Source organism: Dendropsophus ebraccatus, chromosome 1 (genome assembly GCF_027789765.1).
Source record: "Dendropsophus ebraccatus isolate aDenEbr1 chromosome 1, aDenEbr1.pat, whole genome shotgun sequence".
Lineage (NCBI taxonomy): Eukaryota > Metazoa > Chordata > Amphibia > Anura > Hylidae > Dendropsophus > Dendropsophus ebraccatus.
The window spans coordinates 117,332,928-117,350,520 of NC_091454.1; the positions used below are offsets into that span (position 1 = coordinate 117,332,928).

Below are 17,593 nucleotides of genomic sequence, written 5' to 3' on the forward strand. Positions count from 1 at the left end.
GTATATGCATTAGGCTGGCACAACCTCTCTGTCCTTCCTCCCCACCCTCCTCATCATTAGGAATACTCCAGGCAGATTGCTTTCTATTCCCCACCTGTGGCAGCACATGGGCTGGATCGTTAATACACCTGTGCAAAGCTCAAACAGCAGTAAATGTTCCTGGAGCATTCCTAATGATGAGGAGGGTGGGGAGGAAGGACATAGAGGTGGTGCCAGCCTAATGCATATACAAATGTTAGACACAGCGCTGCCGGATTAAAAGTTGTTTTTATGACAATAACTGCATCCCCTGCCGAACGGACCCCAGGACAGATCTTGGATTAAAAGCAGCTATCCTAAGGTACAAGTGGTTTTGGGGGGACAGATTGTGGGTACGGAGTCGCTTTAATAATGTGCAGGTGATCACTCTATCCCACATATACACAGTGTAAGTAGCTGAATCACAAAGTTCAGGTTTATAACACAAAATCCCACATGTGGGGGAAGGTTTGCAATCCAATATATAATACAAAATGACCCAAATACAGCTCAGTGGCCATAGAAATCAAAGTCTAGGAAGTCATTCCCTTACCCATGCTGAATACAGACTGTAGGATATCCCCAATGCATGTTTTATGCATGATTGCTTCCTCAGTGGGTCCCCATTGTAGAATTGCTGCATGCCTTGCAATTGTAAAATGGAAAGGCATAAACGCATAAACTTGACATGATTTGTTATATTACAGAGTCATCTTCCTAATTCTTTTCTGTAAACTTGCAGATGTGTGTGTGTTTAGATCACACACCAACTTGACACTTAAGGGGCATTTATTAATGCTTTTGTATGTTGCTGGATGATCATTGTTTGCGTACATCATAGATAAGTTTTCACTTCCTGCACCTTTTTAACATTATTGCGTTAGGAGGAGGCGTGGTTTTCCCTCCTATTAGCTATTTTCAGTTTTTTGTGCAGCAGAACTCCACTCCTACCCTACCTAGTATTTTTTTTTTTTTTTACTTTTTTGCACAGGAATTATTTGTACATATGCCTAATAGTAAAATTGTGCACATTATAAGTCCCCCTGCCCCGAGTGTTTACCCATCATTCTGCACTCGAGACCCCATAATGACAAAATGAAATCGAAAGGTTAGATACTTTTTTTCTTTTTGTTTCTGACTAGTAATGCATCTAATCCTAACTATTATTTTTGTTACCATTTCAGACAAATTCTGAAAATCCTGTCTCTTTATCTCACAAACCTAAATGTATTGACAGTTGGACTGAAAGCTTTAACCTACATTCTTGAATCAGGTACATGTAATAACATTTATAACCCACATTTGTGTTTAATTATAATACTTGACATTTCTGGCATTGGTCTTATTCTGTTAAAGAACAACCTATCTTTGTAAGCAATAGATTGTTTAATCGCCTTTTTCCTGGTTCATCTAACAACATAATGGCACTGTTTTTAGACTCTAATAATCTAGAAATGGAACAGGTAATTTCATGTATCCTGTTGTCCAGTTCTCTTACAAAAGAGATTGTGTTTTCTTGTAGGGTTTCCATTCTACTTGGTTTGCATGCCCCTTGTAAATCTCATACTATTATTATCTTTAAGTCATGAGTGAAAAATGGTACTCAGCAGGCACACTCTTTACCACCGGTAAAGATGGTTGCCGAAAAGATTTTCAGAAACTAAATTTAGAACCTATAAAAACAAGTGCCGTAAGGGTAAAGCACAAAAGTTATATTGCTTTTGTCTTATACTTCCTACAATCTTTCGACTTGCAGTCATTCAGTGGAAACCTTTTTAATTTAGTTATTTTTTTTGTTGTCTTCATTTGTTTTAATTAATACTTAAAGGGGAACTCCGGATAAGAACAACTTGTTTTCTATTAAAAGTACATTGAAAGTTAAATATATGTGTCTATACAATGTATTACCGTATCTGTACGGTTCTGACACACTGGTAGCTGATAGAAATCCAGGAAGTGAAGAAAAATGGCATCTTTGCAAATCCACATTGTCTGCTGCTCCTTCTGCTATCTCACCTTAGGAGACAAATCTTCTATGCCTCTGTCTTACATTGTGTGTGTTTGCTGAGCACAGGCTGATGATGCAGGCAGGGCGTGATGTCACAGGAGGCTTGGCTGGATTCCCCAATCCCCTTAGTGATTCACCATCTCTGACCGGCCAGAAGCAGGTGTTGCACAGATTTCTCGGATTGTGCAGAAGTGTGCAGTGAAATTAGGGCTGTGTTCACACATGTTGGAGTGTCATTGCAGTACTGCAGCGTATTCACAAAAATATTGCAGAAATACAAGTAAATGATGCTAAACGGCAGAGAGGATAAGAGCTTTATTGTGGGGTTCAACTTCAAAGATAACAGATGCTTGATCATAATATGTGCGTGGAAATGAAAAGAAAGCAAAATTCAAAAAGTTCTTTACTTTATTTAAATATCAGTGTTACAGGTAGAGAATACAGCGTGCTGTGTGGTGTTACAGGTAGAGAATACAGAGTGCTGTGGTGTCACAGGTAGAGAATACAATGTGCTGTGTGGTGTTACAGGTAGAGAATACAGCGTGCTGTGTGGTGTTACAGGTAGAGAATACAGAGTGCTGTGTGGTGTCACAGGTAGAGAATACAACGTGCTGTGTGGTGTTACAGGTAGAGAATACAGCGTGCTGTGTGCTGTTACAGGTAGAGAATACAGCGTGCTGTGTGGTGTTACAGGTAGAGAATAGTGTGCTGTGTGGTGTTACAGGTAGAGAATACAGCGTGATGTGTGGTGTTACAGGTAGAGAATACAGCGTGCTGTGTGGTGTTACAGGTAGAGAATAGTGTGCTGTGTTGTGTTACAGGTAGAGAATACAGCGTGCTGTGTGGTGTTACAGGTAGAGAATACAGTGTGCTGTTACAGGTAGAGAATACAGCGTGCTGTGTGGTGTTACAGGTAGAGAATAGTGTGCTGTGTGGTGTTACAGGTAGAGAATACAGCGTGCTGTGTGGTGTTACAGGTAGAGAATACAGTGTGCTGTGTGGTGTCACAGGTAGAGAATACAGCGTGCTGTGTAGTGTCACAGGTAGAGAATACAATGTGCTGTGTGGTGTTACAGGTAGAGAATACAGCGTGCTGTGTGGTGTTACAGGTAGAGAATACAGAGTGCTGTGTGGTGTCACAGGTAGAGAATACAACGTGCTGTGTGGTGTTACAGGTAGAGAATACAGCGTGCTGTGTGGTGTTACAGGTAGAGAATACAGCGTGCTGTGTGGTGTTACCGGTAGAGAATACAGTGTGCTGTTTGGTGTTACAGGTAGAGAATACAGCGTGCTGTGTGCTGTTACAGGTAGAGAATACAGCGTGCTGTGTGGTGTTACAGGTAGAGAATAGTGTGCTGTGTGGTGTTACAGGTAGAGAATACAGCGTGCTGTGTGGTGTTACAGGTAGAGAATACAGCATCCTGTGTGGTGTCACAGGTAGAGAATACAGTGTGCTGTGTGGTGTTACAGGTAGAGAATACAGTGTGCTGTGTGGTGTTACAGGTAGAGAATACAGCGTGCTGTGTGGTGTTACAGGTAGAGAATAGTGTGCTGTGTTGTGTTACAGGTAGAGAATACAGCGTGCTGTGTGGTGTTACAGGTAGAGAATACAGTGTGCTGTTACAGGTAGAGAATACAGCGTGCTGTGTGGTGTTACAGGTAGAGAATAGTGTGCTGTGTGGTGTTACAGGTAGAGAATACAGCGTGCTGTGTGGTGTTACAGGTAGAGAATACAGTGTGCTTTGTGGTGTTAAAGGTAGAGAATACAGCGTGCTGTGTGGTGTTACAGGTAGAGAATACAGTGTGCTGTGTGGTGTTATTGGTAGAGAATACAGCGTGCTGTGTGGTGTTACAGGTAGAGAATACAGCGTGCTGTGTGGTGTTACAGGTAGAGAATACAGTGCGCTGTGTGGTGTTACAGGTAGAGAATACAGTGTGCTGTGTGGTGTTACAGGTAGAGAATACAGCGTGCTGTGTGGTGTTACAGGTAGAGAATATAGGGTGCTGTGTGGTGTTACAGGTAGAGAATACAGCGTGCTGTGTGGTGTTACAGGTAGAGAATACAGCGTGCTGTGTGGTGTTACAGGTAGAGAATACAGTGTGCTGTGTGGTGTCACAGGTAGAGAATACAGCGTGCTGTGTGGTGTTACAGGTAGAGAATAGAGCGTGCTGTGTGGGTGGCACCACAATGAAATCATATATTACTGCAAATAATTCAGTAACACAATGAAACTGCAATGTGTGAACACAGCCTAGGAGGTGCAGAAACACAAAACAACCCCCTCCCCCCCCCCCCCCCCCCCCCCAAAAAAAAAAAAAAAAAAAAAAAAAAAGGATTTTTGGTAGTTTCAGAAATGGAAATAGATAGGTAAGTAATGCTTTATGCTTCTGCAGAAGTTTCATTTTTTTAACCTCTACCTGGAGTTCCCCTTTAAAGGGAAGCTATCAGCAGGTTAGGCAAGTGGCTTAAGGACCATATCCAGAGAGTGGTGGTCAATGATTCCTACTCTGAATTGTCCCCGGTAATAAGTGGTGTACCCCAAGGGTCAGTATTGGGGCCGCTTCTGTTTAACCTGTTTATTAAAGAAGCAGTTCACAAAAAACTTTTATTGCCCCCTCCGGCAGCCGCTGGCACGTATACTCACCACAGCTGATCGGTGTCCCGCGGCGCGGCTTTGTTCTAGTCCCGCTACGCCGTTCAAATCCGGCGCACGCTCACATCCGCCTCCGCTGTGACTTCTCTTCTCTGTCCTGTCTTTATACGCCCGGTCTCACACGCTTCCATGCATTCTTTATGGAAGCGCGTGACTTCCTGCGTTCAATTACAAGGCAGAGAAGAGGAGTCACAGCAGAGGGGGATGTGAGCGTGGATTTGAATGGCACCACGGGCCCGGAACGAAGCCATGCCGCGGGACACTGATCAGCTGTGGTGAGTATATGTGCCAGCAGCTATCGGGGGGGATGGTGGGCAATAAAAGTTTTTTGTGAACTGCTTCTTTCATGATATTGAGGATGAAATTAACAGCAATGTTTCTATCTTTGCAGATGACACCAAGCTTTGTAGTACAGTACAGTCTATGGAAGATGTGCAGATGTGATAGGATGACTTAGACACACGGAGTGTTTGGGTGTCTTCTTGGCAAATGAGGTTTGATGTGAATACATGTAAAGTTGTGCATCTGGGTGCTAATAACCCACATGCATCATATGTCCTAGGGCAGGCATGTCCAAACTTTTTTCGAGGAGTGCCAAATTTGATGAAGTGAACATGTGCGAGGGCCGACCATTTTACATGCTACATGCTATATGCTTTATAACACAGGCAGATAATAGCAAGCTGGATACCTGGGGGGCCGTAAAAGTTCGGAACGTGGGCCGCAAATGGCCCTCCGGCTGGACTTTGGACATGCCTGTCCTAGGGGGAGTTACACTGGGAGAGTCGCTGATGGAGAAGGATCTGGGTATACTTGTAGATAATAGACTACAGAACAGCACACAATGTCAGTCAGCTGCTTCTAAGGCCAGCAGGATATTGTCATGCATTAAAACAGGCATGGACTCTTGGGACAGGGATCATCTGGAGTATGTTGTTCAGTTTTAGAACCAGATTCATAGAAAGGATACCCTGGATCTGGAAAAGGCTGGCAACTAAACTAATAAAGGGAATGGAGCATCTTAGTCATGAGGAGAGATTAAAAGAGTTAGATTTGTTTAGTCTTGAGAAGAGACGTATAAGGGAAGAAATGATTATTTTATTTAAATATATAAATGGCCCCTACAAGAGATATGGGGAAAAGATGTTCCAGGTAAAACCCCCTCAAAAAACAAGGTTGCACTGCCTCCGCCTGGAGAAAAGAAAGGTTCAAACTACGGAGGCGACAAGCCCCCATATGTATAAAATGTACCCATCATCCATCCCCCTTTCCTTTACCCAAGTTGAACTTGATGGTCTTTTTTCAACCATACTAACTATGTAACCTGCTGATAACGCTCGGACGCTGAGAAGAAAGGTATGTGTCTTACCTTCTTCCTTAGCCGCGATCCTGCGCTATTAGTCGGCGTAATCTTTGCTGGGAGCTTGGATAGGAGCACTGCCCCGCCCCCACAGCGTCATTTGGCCTGCTTGCTCCATTGATAATCAATAGAGGGGCGAGCCGGATTGGGGCAGGGCAGTGCTTCTTCTCAGCGTCCCAGCCAACTTACATGACGAAACCGGCATTGAGAAGGAAGGTAAGAGACATACCTTCCTCCTCAGCATCCCTGGCGCTATAACCTGCTGATAATTCCTCTTTAAAAATCTGCCCTGGTCATGTGATGAATGCTTGGTTTGTATTAAGACACAGCTGCCGTGATCAACATATTATAACAACCTGTGCACCTGTGTGTTTATGACACAACCAGGACAATTTTTTTTTCCTAGGCTTCTGCTTTCAGTTCTCAGTGTAAAGCCGTATATTAGGCGTGTGGTTGACACTCATTCAGCTGCTATACTTTCTAAATATGAAGTGTTTTTTCCTTTTTTTTTTCTCTCATAGATGTAATCCATTTTCTTGTTTTGGATCATGAAGCAGATGTATTTCTGTTGGTTTTTGAAGCAATGAAGATGTTTTCAGATGAAGCAGATATTCAGATACATGGATGCCAGGCATTATATTTGCTTTTAATGAAAGGTAGAGTTTGTAAAAATGTGTCAATTACTTTTCTTCATTTCTAGCCTCAGGGTGCACAATTGTAATGCATTACTCTGCACAAAGCTTATAGACAAAAAACTGTGGTCCAGATTTATCAACCTGTATACAATAGAAAGTGGAGTAAACGGCCCACAGCAACCAATCTCAGCTCAGCTTTCATTTTACCAGAGGTGAGAACTGAGCGGTGATTGGTTGCTGTGGGCAGTGTAAAGATATATTTGTAAAACTTTGTATGTGCTCTAAAATGCAGAATTGTGTTTTCAAAGTTGTGGACTTTTCCCAGGTTAGAATTCGATTCTAACCTGGGAAATTATGTAATGTCTCATCACATATTTTGTAAGCAAAGAGGACAGGAATCAATTTAGAATAGTGATTTGGAAAGGGAGCAGTATTGAAGTAAAAGTAGATTTCCTACACAGAGTAATTCTAACCTGGGAAAAGGTCCACAACTTTGAAAACACAATTCTGCATTTTCGAGCACAGCTCTAATTTTCCAGGTTAGAGTCATTTGGGGCGTTTAGTGATGCCCCAAATGCTCCTAAGCCCCTGATTAGCATAGGGCAATTAGAGAATAACTAAATAATGCGGAGGAGAATCGTTAACACCCCTGCATTCATGAGGTAAAGAATGTCTTTGGCATATCAGCAGGTTCATTTGAGGAGTTTAACTTATGCTCGCATCCCCTGTTTTCCAAAACAACATAATCATAAAGCAGAATCGCTACACTTCACTGGAGTACCTCTGTATTTCTTTCATATTTTATTCCAATTAAAGTTATGATGAAAGTTAAGAGGCACTGTCACAATCATGGTTGTGATCACAAGCAATTTTGCAATATGCTCAATTTTTTCCCCTATGTTTACATTAAGGTCATACATATGGCAACTAGCTGTCTCCCTTACTGTCAAACTGATTTCCATGCTCCCTCTGTGTCGATATTTTGTCCAAACACGGGACATCCCAGTCCTTTGCCTGTTCACAGACATGGACTGCACATGCACATTCAGTTGCAGAGTACCCTGGGGGTGCTCGCATTGTATGGTTAGCTCTCCTGCCACACAGCGTTGAAACCTTTGTAATGGCACAGTGATATTATACTGACTTAATGGATGCATAACAAAGAGCATTGTCTCCTGGTAAGCTTGCGTAGTTGATAATATAATTGTAGCCAAAGTCAATTGCCATAAGTTGGTATACCACTTGCATGATGAACAGTTGTCTTTCTTTACATGATGTGCAAAGGACTCCTGTCTTTGGTCTTTTTTTTGGCACAGAGGGAGCATGGGCCACTGTTTGGCTATATGTATTATGTTGATTTTAACATAGAAAACAAAACAAAAAATCAAGCAAGTATAATTTAAAACTGAATTCTTTTTTTTTTTTTTTTTTTTTTTTTGCGACAGTGCCTCTTTAATTGTTATTACTGGATTAGAAGTACCTATATTAGGGGAACTTTGTTTCTGACTTATTGTGAAACATTCCAGCAGTAACTTCTTCCTTGATGTAGATAACTATAGAACTAAGTATGAAAGATGTGGTTAGCTGTTTCTGAGGATTCATCTGGCTGCCCTTCACCTACACAGTTCCGAGTATGACAAGTATACAACTGTTGTTTGGGTTTGATATATATAGGCAAAAAGAAGCTCCTGGTTTTTCTTTTCTTTTTGTCAGTGGACTGTGTAGAAGCCGTAATAGGAAAGATATGTGGCTCAGTAGTTAGCATTGTTGCCCTATGGGGTCCTGGATTAAAATCCCACAAAAGGCAACATTTGCTAGAAGTTTGTATGTTCTTACTGTGTGCGGGCTTGGGTCCTCTCCAGGTACTTTGGTTTACTTCCATACTTCAAAACATACTGATAGTCAATGTGGGATTTAGATTTTAGAGTGGTTACGGGCACACATAATATTAATATTGTCAGCAGGTGTATTAGAATCTGATATGTATGTTTTTTTTTCTAGTTCCAGAAGAGCAGTTGACCGAGTTTGTAGAAAGCAAAGATCATTTAATCATCTTAAAGGTGCTGACACAGTATAAAGATACAGAGTCTGTTATTTACCAAGCTTTACGTGTTTTGATCCCATTGGCAGGCCCACGTAAGTTACCAAAAACAACTACTTACTACAATCTACTTATTAGATGTAAATGACATCTGAATTATTTGACCAATATACAAAATACACATTTATTAAAAGATTCTGATTTTGAAGTGCAGCATTTTTTTTGTGGCTCTTCCCTATGGGCTTAATTTTAATGGGGAAAATTGTGTCATACAGTCCATTTTATGAGCATTGCAAAAACCAGGAGTAGGTCCAAAACACAGACAAGGTGCAAATATGTCTATTACAGCTTTATCTGTGTCCATTCCATTCAAGGTTTTGACAAAAAAAAATACTGACCAGGGTACTATGTGTGAACCCAGCCTTACTATTTTTTACAGTCCTGTATTAACAGAGGTGGGAAAGTACCAGCATACCAAAGGTTTTATAGTTAAAAATAAGTAAAATTTCACGGGATTTACTTTTAATACAGTTCAACTTGGAGGATCTTTTCTTTGACCCCATGAGAAACAGGAAACACAGCGAAGGTTGTAAAGACCCTTCTACTCCCTTTTTTTTTTCTGTTCACCACACATAGAAGGGTATTTATTATCTTTGTAGAAGTCATAGTTGCATCAGGCCATCTTGCTTCCTTACCTGTGGTCCTTGGCTCAGTCACAATTCTGATAGTTCTCTAGTTCATCCTTGCCTTCTGGGCTTTCCAGTAAGTGCCAGTGGGCATTGATGTCAATTGTTGTGACTGTAAGCGCCTCCTTTTTGTGTGCAAGTGGCACAGAGCACAGGAAATGCGTCAAAATTCAAACCCTGGTCTGGTATTAGGTTTGAAAAGCAGTTTGTTTGTTCGTTCTTTCTTTCTTTTTCTCTCCCTCTCTTTTCTGGACATGAAAGATGCTTCTACTTATTGTAGGGAGGCTGTGGAGTATTTTCCCATTACTGGCCACCAGTGTCTGGTCCTTAGGGACTCACACACTGAGAAGTGGCTCACCATCATTTATATGATTCCCTGACTTTCTCTGTTTTTCTCCTGTTTATCTTTCTTTGAAATCTCATTTTCTTTCTGCAAGGGAAAGTTAAAAAAAATATGTGAAATGTAACATTAAGTTGCCAAATAATCACCCAAGGCCTATGCAAGACCTGTACTTTGAAATTGACTGCACAACCACAGCTTTCCATTATTAAGAAACTATATAATGTTATACGCCAAGAAATTCATTCTTCTATGGCTTCTTTAACCTCACCCATTCCCATTAGTTCTGTGACTCGATATATTGTGTCTTAGGCTGGGTTCACACTGCATTTTTTTTATCCATTCAATGTATCCGTTTTTAATTGGTTACTTTTAATGGACAGAAAACCCCATTTTTGTGTACGTTAAAATGTTTTTTATAATGGAAAAACAGGTAAAACAGGTCCAAACGGATGACACACAATTGCATCCGTTTTTGCATCAGTTTTTTTCCATAAAACGTATATGTTAAACGGATTAGAAAAACGCAGATGTTGTTCTACATCTGGTGATTTTAATTTTACTGTAATGAAGCAGTGGTTCTTCTAAAAGTTATTAGAAGTATAATGTTTGGGGGTCTTTCCTATGCATGAGAATATCAAACATTTAATAACCAAGAAATAAGAGGAGCCAGAAAAGAAAATTAAACTCTCTAAAGACTATAAATCCAGCTTTCCCTTTCTGGAGTGAAGTTACCAAAACGTCAATAAAAAGTCACTAAGGTGGTAAAAAGATTTCAATACTAAATTTCATCTATGATTCTTGCATTGCACACCACCATTTGATAAGGTTCTTTAACCCTTTCAGGACCAAGGCAAATTTTATGAATATGACCTGTGTCACTTTATTCATCAATAACTTGGGAATGCTTTTACCAATCCTTCTGATTCCAAGATTCTTTTTTTGTGACATATTCTACTTTATGTTAGTGGTAAATTTGAGTTGATAGCTTTAGAATTTTTTTGTGAATAACTCCAAAATGTTGTTAAAAATGTAAAAAAAAAAAGCGCATTCTCTACATTTGAAAGTCTCTGTCAATAAGGAAAACAGTAATACTACATTAATTATTTATTAATTCATATCTATAACATGTCTACTTTATTTTAAAAGCATTTGGTGAACATGCTTTTACTTATTTGGGATGTTAGAGGCCGTAAATGTTTAGTAGCAATTTTCAAAATGTTCGCGAAAATTTCAAACTCAGAAATTCTTTAGGCACCAGTTCAGTTTTGGAGTATATTTTAGTGGCCTGTATACTAAAACCCCCCACAATTCAACCCATTTTGAAATCTTCACTCTTTCAAGTATTTAAATTTACATTCATTCAGTTATTTAACCCTTTTTGCATTTCACAGGAATAACTGCAAAGTAAGAGTGAAAAGTTAAAATTTGCATTTTCTTTCCAGAGATTCCAATGTAATCCTATGTGTTTTTTACAAAACCAATTACCGTTACTGATCCACCAAAGCCAGCAATCGCCGATGCTGGACCCCCTTTGGGGGTCCAGTGGCAGTTACACTAAACTGTCAGCTATCAGCTGAAAGTTTAGTTGCAGCTTCCGGTCACTGTTTATCTAAACAGTGAGCATCTGAAGCAGGTCAGTAAATTTACTGACTTTTGCTTGAAAGGGTTAAGGCAATGGCTAGAATAAGACCAAAAGTAAGAACTTACTTAAACCTTGAGATCGTAACTGGGTGCTTTTGGGTCTGTGGAAAAAGCTATTTGAAGGAATTTCTATTGAACTGCTTATGCTCAAAATTACCTCCTTAGGCTGGGTTCACACACAGTATATTTCAGTCAGTATTTTGGTCCTCATATTGCAACCAAAACCAGGAGTGGATAAAAAAAACAAACAAACACAGAAAGGCTCTGTTCACACAATGTTGAAAGTGGATGGCCGCCATTTAACAGCAAATATTTGCTGTTATTTAAAAACAATGGCTGTGTTGTATTGAAATAATGGTAGTTCTTTACCGTTATATGGAGGCCAGCCACTCAATTTCAACCTTGTGTGAACAGATCCTTTCTGTATTTTCAATCCACTCCTGGTTAAGGTTGCAAAATACTGACCAAATGCTGACTGCAATATACTGTGTGTGAACCCAGCCTTAAAGGGAATTTGTCTCTAGGTTTATGTCCTCAAATGAGGGCAGCATAAACTTGTGACAAAAATGCTGAACAGAATAGTGTATTACTTATGACATTCCATTCTCCTAATATGCAGGAAAATAGGATTCATGCAACACCACTCTCCCCCATCCTCCAGCTGCTGATTGACAGGTGACTGCCTATACACAGCATGGGTAGATAACTGCCAGCTGGTGGGTGGAGTTTGCATAAGCTTATGCACATAATGGAGAGGACTACTTATTGCCCATGTTAATGAGGAGAATATCTCCAAATCAGCTGCACGGAACAATGTAAGGGATATTCTGTTCAGCTTCTCTTTCACTGGTTTATTCTACCCTTAGATAGGACAGCCTAAGGGTCCATTTACACAGAAAGATTATCTGACAGATTATCTGCCAAAGATTTGAATGCAAAGCCAGGAATCAGCTTGTCCTTAAAAAAATTGTAATGTTGCTACCTGGGACCCTTTGCATGCCTTTTGCAGGCACTACAGGCTTAATATCTCCACCTCTCAAGATCTGGCATTTGGAATGAGTAACACAAGCTAATAATCCCTCCCTAAAGAACACATTTAGTACTTCTGCATGTGGTTCTGTCAAGTGGATGATGTGTAAAGACACCATTATTACTCACTGATAATTCACTTTTCATGTGTCCATCAGCTGTATAGGTTTATGGTATTTCCTGTAATTCTTTGTGGGGAGAGGCTTTTTTTTTAAACTTCTCTGTTTCTTGTTCTGAGCAAGGTTAAACATCCTACATATGGTGCTGTTATGATGGACTGAATTATTGGTCAAAATTCTTAATTCATTATTAACAGAACTCTGCATAGCACTCGGCTATATATTGATATATTGAGAAAGAATGTGCATGCTATCAATGCAAACAGGGCATGCTATCAATGTAAAGTGGTCATGTGACTTCTTCATCCACCCATAGCACCATCTATTCATGTGTATTAATATGATTTCATGTGTAAAATATATTAAAGGAGAAGTCCCACAAAATTGTAAAAAGGCAGGTAAGGAGGTGAGGGAGAATAATAAAGTAAACTTGCCTATCCTTGGGACCCCAAGTGGTGCAGCGGAGGCACGATGACAGGTAAGTTTGCTTTCTCTATTATTTTCCCACACCTCGCCTGCCTTCCTTTTTTCAATTTTGTGGGACTTCCTCTTTAATCTTATGTCTTATGTCTTTTGCAGCCTGCAACGTGGAAGTACTTATGTCGGGCAATGTCAGATGTTACAACATCATAATGGAAGCAATGAAAACATTTCCAAATAGTGAAAAAATCCAAGAAATCTGTTGTTGTTTGTTCCATAAACTTACTTTTGGTGAGCAATTTGTGTGTCAAATCTTTTAGTTTTCATATATTTGTATGAGAACAACGACTTTATTAAGGGTATATTCACACGGGCGGGCTCGCAGCGAGATTCTCGCTGCGAGCCCGGCAGGTCCTGGCAGTTCCCATACACTACATACTTGCTGCGGTCTAAACGACCGCAGCGAGTATGTAATTATACCGCCCTTAACCCCTTCTGCTCCCCCGCTGTGTATATACTTTACCTGTCCTCGCTGCACGGGTCCGGCGTCCTGCTCTCCTGTCCGGCCAATCAGTGTGTTGCCCAGCCGCAGCCACTGATTGGCCGGGCGGGAGAGCAGGACGCCGGACCCGTGCAGCGAGGACAGGTAAAGTATATACACAGCGGGGGAGCAGAAGGGGTTAAGGGCGGTATAATTACATACTCGCTGCGGTCGTTTAGACCGCAGCAAGTATGTAGTGTATGGGAACTTCCAGGACCTGCCGGGCTCGCAGCGAGAATCTCGCTGCGAGCCCGTCCGTGTGAATATACCCTAAAGGTAAATTTCTAAATTTTAAAGTAAGGTACACCTATGACAGTTCAAGAAAATTTAACAAATAGTGATTTTTTTTTTTTAAATAGATGTAACTTACAAATCTGTATAACTTTCTCACACTAGTTGATTTAACCCCTTAGAGCTGCAGCTAGCTTGGGCTTTAATGACCAAGCTATAATTTCAAAATCTGAACTGTCTCACTTTATGCGGTTATATTGCTGTAATGCATGAATGTATGCTAGCAATTCTGAGATTGTTTCTCCATGACTTATTGTACTTTATAATAGGGGCAAAATTTGGTCACTCTCTTTTTATTAAAGACATCAAAATATAATGAAAAATTGGAAAAATTATCATTAATTTTTCCTGTTTTTTAAATATCAAATACACTCTTTTCAGCATGCGGTAAAAATAACATAATTATTGTATTCTCTGTCACTAGGGTTATGTTGATATACCAAATTTGCATCTTTTTTTTATTATTACCATTTTGGCACAATAGAAACTATCTTCCTGAAAAAAAGGATAAAAACTGGCATCACATTGCGAGATCCATAGTGTTCTTATCTTTCGCGCAACAGAGCAAATTTTTTGTGGGAAGATGTGTAGTTTTTATTGATACCAAGTAATACATATATATGATGTTTTGATCTCTTTTATGACGTATATTCCGAAGCGGATTAACAAAATTTTTTGTTCTCTTTTTCTATTTTTCTTTTACAGCTTGTGTCATGTGATATAATTAATAAAGTAGTTTAATAGATTGGGTTGTTATGGACGTGGCAATACCAAACATGTATATGTTTTATGTTTTTTTTTAGGTTGTTTTATTATGTATAGGAAATTTTTATGCATTTTTATTATTGGGGAGGGCTAGGCAGGATTTTTTATTTTTATTTTTTCACTTTTACACTAGTGTACATTACTATACACTAGTGTACACTAAGCAGTGATCTTTTAATCACTGTTACAATACAGTGCACTACTACTGTAGTATGGTGTATTGCCTCTTGAATACCCATTTAATGGAGGCGATTGGCTCTCTTTAGTAATTGTCTTAACGCTTCACAAGATCAAGGTTTTTTACCAGTTTGTTAATGTAAAATATCAATACTTTATAATGTATGCAAAATGATTATGATATTTAATGGTGGGACCACCACTGGAATACTTTGTTTCCATGATTGATGTAAAAAATAATTTAATATTATTATTACTGCACTTTTTTTATTTTATAGGAAGCTTTTTTAACATTCTGGTATTAAATGAAGCTCATGAAGTCATTATAAAAGCGCTGGTAAACTATTCTGCAAATTCAAAACTGCAAGCAGCTGCTCTGACGTGTCTGGCTCTTCTTAGTAAGTAGATGCTTTTATCCCACACCCAAAATGAGCTGTCTACATCAATACGTAGGTTAAAGCTAGGGTTACACAATAGGTTGTAATTGATTACAATAGGGAACAATTTTAAACATCCTTTTTCCTTTTAGCTTGATTTTTATGGTGATTTCAGCTTAAATAGGCATACTGATTCCAAAACTGTTGTTAGTTTTCTGCGTTATGAGTTATGATATTAGAAGGCTAGGAGGAAAAAAGAAAACCCCCCAAATTTTAATGTACCTGATCTTAAAAGGGTGAGAAACAGCTTGATAGGAGTCACACTGAATGCTACATGTACTGTGCCTGCTTTATTCAACAAAAAATGAAATTTGGCCCTATGACTTTGGTCCTGCAACAGTTGCATGACCTTTTGTTTGACTTTACGCAACAGAGACATTCAAAGAAATGAATAAGGTATGCTTCTGCAACAGGTAGTTACGGTAAATATATTGAATGGCAAAACATGTTTTTTTATTTTTGTTTTTATGTGAGCAGTTTTTTTTCACAGTGTTTTTCCAGCTCTGGTGGATACTGTTTCTCATTAAAGAGATGTGTAGTGGTGTATGAAGACTTAATTTCAGACAGTGCTACATGGGGAATAAGTATGCACACTGTACTTTACTGTAATAAGTGCTCTATGTTATTGCAGAATTTTTGAAATCCTCAACCCAAATTCTGCAACAAATACAAGTGTGAATTCTCCCTAGAAAGATTCTCTGGAGTCAACCTTTCATTTTTGACCACTAAGTCTGTTGATATGCTCTGGTTTGACATTTTAGTTTGTACTGTTGCACTCCGTAAGATAATGTTATTAGGGAATTTGATGGTGGTGTTTATAAGTAGATGTCTAAGGTGGTTATTACACGGGCCGATGGGGGCCCAATAATAACAGTAAATGAGCGTCGATCTGCTAGATCGGAGCTTGTTTACAGGGCCTATTACACAGCTCAATAATCGTTTAAAAAAGGCTGCATGGACATCGTTACCGATGTCTTTGCAGCCCTTGCTAAACTGGTATACATTACCTATCATGGGTCCAGGATACATTACCTATCCTGGGTTCCTCCTGCTCATCTTTTCTCCAGGTCCCACGCGCTGCAGCTTCAGAGCGCCTGTCATAGCCGACAGGCCACTCAGTTAATCACTGGCTGCAGCGGTCCCGGACAGTGATTGGCTGAGCGGCCTGTCAGCTAAGACAGGCGCTCTGAAGCTGCAGCATGCGGGAACCGGGGAGAAGAAGAGCAGCAGGAGCCCTGGACCATTGATAAGTAATGTATTTCTTTTGCAAATCGCCGGCCGCGCACCGCTATTACACGTAGCGGTGCACGATAGGTGGCCGACAACTATAGGTCAGAACCTATATCAATGATCAGCTGATGGCAGCGATCATCGGCTGATTGTTATGTTTATTACCCGGAACTATAATCAGCCGGATTGGGCCGATTATCGTTCCTTGTAATAGTTCCCTAATATAAATAGATTTACGTATATATCTACTAGATTTACAAAATATACCTAGTGTGTATATATATATATATATATATATATATATATATATATATATATATATATATATATAAATATTTTTTTTTTATTTTTTTTGTTAAATTCATTTAACTCACGGTACTTTTTTTGTATTTCCTTTTTTCTGTGTTAAAGCTGAAACTATATTTTTAAATAAAGACTTAGACGATGGAGAAGATTCAGATGACAACAGAGGGCAGCTGTATTGGTTTGAAGCTTCATTTAAAGCTTTAAAACATCATAAGAAGAACACTGAAGTCCAGGTTAATAAACTGATCTTTTTAAGCAAATGTATCACTTTGATTATTCTTTACTAATTGCAGCCAGATACTTGGACATTATCATAGATACCAAATCTACATAAAGAGATATAACCCCTGCCCCCACCCCTATAACCCCCTTAACTCACGTGCCCTAGCTCTCCTACCTTTTTACAACCTAAAAGATACTACCTGAGTAAAGGAGAGCGAAGAGAGAATAAGAAAGTAAATAAAGTTTGTTATTTGACCCTTACTTGAAATGTAGAAAAGCCATTCTTTATTATTTTAGAATATATTCTTTTATAACTTGTATCCTTGCTGACCAATTTCTGAAACTCTTTATTTGGAACTAAGGGGGAAACACATTTCCTGATTGCCTGAGACTGACAAACTTTTTGTTTCCATTCACTTTTCATTTCTGTTTAGTATTCCTTTAATGTTTGGGATTGACTCATCCTTTAGATTATGTCACCTTACAGCTACCGGACCTCCACTAATACTCTAATTATTGGGTAAATGAATGTTCCTAGGAAAGCATATTTACCCAATAATAGGTTAGTGTAAAAGGGCCAGCGATGTGAGGGCCAGCCTGTGAGCAAGCAAGCGCTGACTCGTTGGCTGATTTGGAAGTAAGGGATTCCCACAGCATCCACGATAAAATA

General features: G+C 39.5%; 1 protein-coding gene across 1 annotated transcript in view; it reads left to right on the forward strand.

The window, feature by feature from the left end:
* The window catches only part of LRRK2 (leucine rich repeat kinase 2), a 150,975-nt gene that overhangs the window by 40,868 nt on the left and 92,514 nt on the right, over positions 1–17,593 (forward strand). The window contains exons 5-10 of the mRNA XM_069977268.1: positions 1,203–1,291; positions 6,562–6,696; positions 8,677–8,811; positions 13,114–13,245; positions 15,007–15,126; positions 16,807–16,934. Coding sequence (XP_069833369.1) covers positions 1,203–1,291; positions 6,562–6,696; positions 8,677–8,811; positions 13,114–13,245; positions 15,007–15,126; positions 16,807–16,934 — 739 coding nt within the window. The remainder of the gene's footprint in view (positions 1–1,202; positions 1,292–6,561; positions 6,697–8,676; positions 8,812–13,113; positions 13,246–15,006; positions 15,127–16,806; positions 16,935–17,593) is intronic.